Below are 7,338 nucleotides of genomic sequence, written 5' to 3'. Positions count from 1 at the left end.
AGTACAACAGGTCAGTGCTGCCTCTCCACAGTGCTGAGTACAACAGGTCAGTGCTGCCTCTCCACAGTGCTGTGCTTAGGAGAAGAGAAAAATCTCGTGTAATGAAAAACTCATTTATCTTCCAAACCAGGTTCCGGTATTGACAGATCAATATTTGTTCTGCATATTTGCTATTTATTTGGAAATGATAAGGAAGTACTGATCCTCCTGTGTGGACCATTTATCAAACCTTGACATGTGCTTCCTGTGACCAGGAATCTCTGCACAAAAAGGACAAATATTTATCCCTCACAGCAGTTACATTCTGACCAGCCTGGACATAAACTCTACTGGGAACTAGCATTTTTTTCCCCTTATCTCCTTAGTTACTGCAGAGGCAAAACACAGCTCTCAACTCAAAAAGAGTAAGGTATTCTGGAGCCAATCATGAGTGACCGTGGTTCCAGAACATAGACTAGGTTATTCCAAATTCCATGCTTCCAAGTGGGGATGTTTGGGAGGTGTTTACCAACAGAGCTATCCCTTGAGCCTGAAAACTGCCATTGTGAATCCCACCCTCTCTCAGGTTTTGTACCCCTAGAACCCTGAGGTTGTGAGTAGCTTCCTTGATGTACACAACCAAGCATGGTGTGGTGATAGGTTTTGTCCACTTGACACAAACCGGAGTGGCCAGGGAAGAAGAGCCCTCAGTTGAGGAATCACTTTCATCAGATTGGCTGTGGGCGTGCCTGTGGGCGTGCCTGTGGGCGTGCCTGTGGGCGTGCCTGTGGGCGTGCCTGTGGGCGTGCCTGTGGGGCGTTTTCCTGACTAATGACTGATGTGGGAGGGCCCAGCCCCTGTGAGACTGCATCCCTAGGTAGGTGGGCATGAGCTGAATAAGAAAAGTAGCTAAGCAAGACAGAGGAAAGGAAGCCACCCTCAGTTTTATTGCCTGCTTTCAGGCTGGAAGCTCCTGCTTGACTTCCCTTAATATAGGAAACAAGGCTTTCACTCTGTAGTAACAAACTCAGGATCAGTTTAGTGAAAATGAAGCCATTTTTAGAATACCAGTCTGCAGAAAGGGACATCAGCATGAAGATAGGCAAAAGTGGCTGGCATGACAGCTGGTGCAAGACAGTGAAGTTAAAAATTCCCTATCTAGAGAAACCCTGTTCTCCTTTTCCCATCAGCTGTTGACCCAGGTGCACGATCTTTCTAAACTATACTATCTAGTCCAAAGACTATCTATCTGTCTATATGTACATACACATATATTTACAAATTTGCTGCGAAGTCTTAGCTAATGACTCCTGAAGCTCATTCACATGCAGACACCTGCAGCTTCCCAACTCAGGTCTAAGACAAGCGGGCAGCTCCTGGGGTGGAAGGCAGCACCTCTTGCTTCTCTAGGACTCTTTGAGGTCTGAATGCACCTCAAACTGAAAATGGACCAGAATGTCCTAGTCCTCACACTGGAGTGTTACCTGGAGTGTAAGCCAAGTGAACCCTTTCTGCCCCCAGGTTGCTTTGGTCTTGGTATCTATCACAGCAATAGAGAGACAAATTAGGACTGTATCCTATAGGCCAGCAGTAGGGCGATCAGAAGAGATGGCACAGCGATGCCACGGCTTCTGTCTCTCACATCCCTGCTTTGTTGCCCTGCTGCCACTGGAGGGCACCTGACAGGAGCGTTCTGTCCACTCTGAGCCGCTGTGCATGTGGACAAGCTCTAGGCTAGCTCAAGTGACCTGTGGAGAGATCAGCGCCTTGGTAAACTATAGTGTGTGCACAAGCTTTCTTCTGATCATCCATTTGGGATTTTCTAAGACTTAAGACAACTTTCAGGAGCCGGGCATGGTGGCGCATGCCTTTAATCCCAGCACTTGGGAGGCAGAGGCAGGCGGATTTCTGAGTTCGAGGCCAGCCTGGTCTACAAAGTGAGTTCCAGGACAGCCAAGGATATACAGAGAAACCCTGTCTCGAAAAAACAAACAAACAAACAAACAAAAAAAAAAAACAAAAAAAAGACAACTTTCAGGAATTGTTTCTTTCCTTTCCCCATGGGGTCCTGGGCCTGAAACATAGGTTCCCAGCCCTGGTGACAAGAACCCATGTGTGATGGGCTCTCCCTGGCTCATCTGTCTGAGGTGAGCTCTCACCATATACTTCAGGCTGGCCTTAAGCTGTCAGTTCTCCTACCTCCACTTCCGGGAATGTAGTACTTACCCATAAAGTATAATGGATTTCATGGGTTAAGAAATAATCAAGTGGGCTGGTGAGATGGCTCAGTGGGTAAGAGCACCCGACTGCTCTTCTGAAGGTCCGGAGTTCAAATCCCAGCAACCACATGGTGGTTCATAACCATCCGTAACAAGATCTGATGCCCTCTTCTGGAGTGTCTGAAGACAGCTACAGTGTACTTACATATAATAAATAAATAAATCTTTTAAAAAAAAAATAATCAAGTGCTTGAAAAATAAATGTGAGAATGATCTCTCTAAACTTTATAATATCTAGTCCAAAGATTTATTCATATGTGCATATACATATATGCAAATTCTTTAGTCTTTATATATACATAAAATATATATAAAAATTCTGACTAACGAATGTTCAGGCGGGGAAAGAGAATTATTATTTAAATTGTTATGTTCTTGTTCCCTAATGAAAGTAGTAAGGAAATATGATGGCCTCAGGGAAGTTGATTCCGTGTCATCAGAGGAAGAAGGCAATTTCCCGGGAGCAGAGTTAACGTGAAGCTGTCTGTTCTAGGTCCTCTCCTTCTTCTTCATTGGCCTGATGTCCATGATGATCCCCCTGTGCAGCGTCTTCGGAGCCCTCATTGCCGTCTGCCTCGTCATGGGTCTCTTCGATGGATGCTTCATTTCTATCATGGCGCCCATTGCCTTTGAACTAGTTGGTCCTCAGGATGCTTCCCAAGCAATTGGATTTCTACTTGGATTCATGTCTATACCCATGACTGTAGGTCCTCCTATTGCAGGTAAATATAACAATTCTTCTATAGTAATTATACTAATTAGTAACATTTTCTACTTTGGATCCTAAACTTCATTTATTTGTAAAATATATTATTAATAGTCTTTTGTGAACTTTCAATCTCATTTTGTTTGGTTGGTTTGTGTTTGGAGTTTTTGTTCTTGTCGTTGCTTGTTTGTTTGATAGGTTTTCAAGATAGAGTTTCTCTGTGTAACCCTGGCTATTCTAGACCTCACTATATATTAGGCTGGCCTCAAACTCAGAGATCCACCTGCTTCTGCCTCCTGAGTGTTAGGATTAAAAGGGGTGCACCACCATCTTCTGGCTCCACATTTTTAATAAGACCATCTGTTGACAGTAGGTTGAAAACGTTTGTTGGGGAGCATTCTGTGAGTATGTGTGTATGTGTGTGTGTGAGGCGGGAGGAGGGTGGTCTGTTAAGTCTAGGGACTTGTATATACTAAGCAAGAACTTGCCACTGAGCTACATTCCCAACAAAATAGTACTTGTTGGGGCATTCTGGATGTTGAAACTTGGGCATGGGGTATACTAAATACATATTCTTCCATTATGCTATGCATTTAGCCCCTACTTTTCCACAGTTCTGTTAGTATATATGTTAAGAAAATGGAAACATAAACATGAAGATTCTGATAGAGTTCTAAGCATATACTACCTTTACCTAAGAAAACATACTTCTTGAAAAATGGTTGACGAAAACTACATTTAGTGGGGAGAACTTGGTTGTCCATCAAAACATAACTATAAAAATAATGTGGTGGTACAGATCTATAATCTCCATATTCAGGAGGCAGAGGCAGGAGGAGAACTGAAAGTTCAAGACCAGCCTGGCCTGCATAGTGAGTCCTAGGAGAGCTATGGCTGTGTATAAGACTTGACTCCAGGGGCTGGAGAGATGGCTCAGCGGTTAAGAGCACTGACTGCTCTTCCAGAGGTCCTGAGTTCAAATCCCAGCAACCACATGGTGGCTCACAGCCATCTATAATGGGATCTGATCCCCTCTTCTGGTGTGTCTGAAGAAAGTTACAGTGTACTCACATACATAAAAATAAATAAATATAGACTTGACTCTAGTCAGTCCATAGCCAAAAGAAAAACCCGGAATCGACAATCCATGCAATAGAGGGATACTATTCAGCTATAAAAGTAATGGACAGGAGCACTGATATGCGCCACCAGGTGAATGAGCACCACAAACATTACGCTAGTGAGCAGAGCCACGTATAAGAAGGTCATATATCTCGTGACTCCACTTAGATGAACATCCGACATTTCCATAGGGACAGAAAACAAGTTAGTGAGTGCCAGAGACTGGGGAAGGACTGGAGAGGAGTGCTTAATAGGGATGGAGCTCTGTTTGTTTCTAGCATGGTGGAAAGTAGATGTAGCCACACTGTCACAGAGCACTCTGAGTTTACTGCTTGCCACTGAATTGTTCACTTTCAATAGCTGACTTCATGTTAAGTAAGTTCTACCTTTACAAGTCTTAAAATGACTGAGTGATGTCTTACTTGGTACCGGGGTGAATTAGATTTTTCAGTACGATTAGGATAAAGTTTCAGTTATATACAGTTATGTTGCATGATAGAAGGGGCTCAGTGAACCTCAGTGAGATTCATCTTAGTTCATTCTTGTGTCTGAAACCATATCGCTGATCCAGAATCAAGGATGCAGAACTATTACTGAGTGTATTAAATGCAGTTTGACATCTAGAGTGATAATTTCTGTAAGAGAAGCCTCTATTTCTTCATTGTTCATTTAGCTCAGTTTGGGCGATTTCAGGTCTACAGGCGTTATAGTGGGAATAGTGTTGCTTCTGTAGGAACAGTGACTGCTTACAGACCAAGGTAATGAGAGAGGTGTGGCAGGACGTTCCTGAAATAGGAAGCACACGCAGCACCTGACCTGGAGAATTACCCTTCCGTTTCCTCGGTGGTTCACAGTGGTTATTGATAGAAAACCTGTGTATTGGCAGCCGCACATTCAAGGCTGCTGGCGAGTGAGACGCATGGATTCTGAAGGTAGGAATGGTGCATATGTGCAGACCTGTATGCTCTGTTTGATGCAGGAGGACTGCATTCACTTGTGTGCATGTGTTGCTGTGCCTTTGGATGCCTCTTAGCTGGGCATTGCATGAAGTAGGACAGGCATTCCGTTCAGTATGGTTCCTGGATATTTTAGATAACTAGAGGTTGCATAGTAAAAATTCAAACACTAAGAAAACATACAACTTGGAGCCCTAGATTTTTTGGAAAATTTAGAAATAAACGAATACTTTTCAGAAGCAGAGCTTAAGAATCCATCAAATGACAAACACACTTTAGTTCTTTAGATTTATTTTGAAACAGGGTCTCTATGTAGCCTACAACTCACTGTGTGGACCAGGCTGGCTTCAGACTCAGAGGCCCATCTGCCTCTGCCCTCCAAGAGCTGGGGTTAAAGTCATATGCTGCCAGGCCTGGCCAAACTTGTCACTTCTTCCCAAGGAAGGGAAAGCCTTAGTATCTTTCTCAAATGTATTTTAAAACTTCACTTTTGGGCTAGCGAGATTGCTCAGTAGCGAGATCGGCTGCTTTTCCAAAGGACACTTTTCCTAGACCCCACACAGTGGACAATTACCCCTAAGTCCAGATGCCTCCTTGGATACCAGGCAGGCATTTGGCACACAGACATATATTCAGACAAGACACTCAGACATCAAAAACACCCTTAAGTCTCTTTTTATCCCGACTCTTGGATTTATAGCTTTTAATGTTTTTATATTACAATTTAAGGTAGTTTCTTGTCAAATAAGATCATCTTGAGGTGTAGTTTTTTTTTTTTTTTTTTTTTTTTTTTTTTTTTTTTTTTTTATGTTTGTACACTGTAGCTTTCTTCTGACACTGCACTCCCCTGGTAGACCAGGCTGGCCTCGAACTCAGAAATCCGCCTGCCTCTGCCTCCCGAGTGCTGGGATTAAAGGCCTGCGCCACCAGGCCCGGCTGAGGTGTAGATATTTTAAAGAACTTTAGATACTCCACCTACCTTCCACTGAGACAGGGTCATTACATCATTTTTAAAATATCTTAGGTGACTTCTGACCTCTGAATGCCAAAGCCTAGTTGCAAATGTTTTCCACAAGTGGTATTTTGGTCTGACCTGTATTCTACAGTAAAATTTAAAATCAGAGGATTTTTTTTTTCCTTCCTCACATCAGAAAACGTTTACATTTCAAATCTGTGATCTGAGCCTGCGATCAGTGTGACTGATCTGGGAGCCAGACTTATCCCTCTGTGTGACTGCTGCTGTCTCCTCTTCCAGGGTTACTTCATGACAAGCTGGGCACCTACGACGTGGCCTTTTACCTTGCTGGAATCCCTCCCTTTGTTGGGGGTGTTGTGCTCTGTTTAATCCCGTGGATCCATGGCAAGAAGCAAAGAGAGATGAGTAAAAGCACTGGAGGGGAGAAGATGGAGAAGATGCTGGAGAACCAGAACGCCCTACTGTCAGGCTCCTCCGGAAGCTTCAAAAAGGACTCCGACTCTGTTATTTAATGCCATACATGCCTCCACCTGACTGGACTTGCTTTTGAATTTTAAGCCAGTTTTCCTTTTATATGAATTGCAGATTTCTTATTTTTTTAATCATCCTTGGAATAGCACAAATGGGACATGAGCCCTTTATTGTGACAAGAGCCATCTCTCTCCCAAGCAGCTTTGGTATTCCCACGAGTAAGGGGGTGACTGTCACAGGCAAGCATGTCTGGAAATCCATCGTGAGCGTTCAGAGCTCTGGGGAAGGAGCAGCCTTGGCAGCCTCAGGTGCTGTTAGCTGCCACGTGCGTGCTTGGAGCTGCACGGGCAGGCCACTCTGGGCTCCTCCGCACCGGAAGCATTTTGTTGCTGCACTTGGTGTCTTGTTCCGCTGGGTTACTTTCTCCTGCATTTTGGAATTTAAGCCTAGATCCTAGATAATAAGAGGCCAACCTAAACCTTGAGTCTGTTAAATGATTTAAGCTATGAAATGAGGAGATTCTTACATGCTATAGCCAAGGGACCTCCTGGGAGCAGATGCCACTGCTACACCGCGGACATGGGAGAGAGAAAGACCGTCTTGTAGGCAGCATCGGGTGTTTCTTCCACCAACCTTTGTTCCCTTCGGTTTGTAGTGTGTTTTACTCTAGTAGCCAGAAACACCTCAAATTTCTGATTTTATATAAACAATAAAGTGAAGTAGAATGTATAAAAGATATCCTGGCAATTTTAATGGAGTTTTTACGACCTCTGGGTTTATTAGCACTGCGTTTGCGTGTTTTGGTGAGCGTATTATCAGCTGGTGGAGTGCACACAGATCGGAGGTTCT

The 7,338-nt window shown here is 43.8% G+C and overlaps 1 protein-coding gene across 1 annotated transcript in view; it reads left to right on the top strand.

Annotated features, from left to right (window-relative positions):
• Positions 1 to 6,732, top strand: part of Slc16a10 (solute carrier family 16 member 10) — a 97,017-nt gene extending 90,285 nt beyond the window's left edge. The window contains exons 5-6 of the mRNA XM_021205195.2: positions 2,752 to 2,980; positions 6,298 to 6,732. Of these exons, the coding sequence (XP_021060854.1) occupies positions 2,752 to 2,980; positions 6,298 to 6,530 (462 nt within the window). The 3' untranslated portion in view covers positions 6,531 to 6,732. The remainder of the gene's footprint in view (positions 1 to 2,751; positions 2,981 to 6,297) is intronic.
• The last annotated feature ends 606 nt before the right edge of the window (positions 6,733 to 7,338 follow it).

This window comes from Mus pahari, chromosome 9 (assembly GCF_900095145.1).
Source record: "Mus pahari chromosome 9, PAHARI_EIJ_v1.1, whole genome shotgun sequence".
In the NCBI taxonomy this organism is placed as follows: Eukaryota; Metazoa; Chordata; class Mammalia; order Rodentia; family Muridae; genus Mus; species Mus pahari.
The sequence above is the reverse complement of the archived record's forward strand: the minus strand, read 5'-3'. Positions and strand labels throughout refer to the sequence as shown.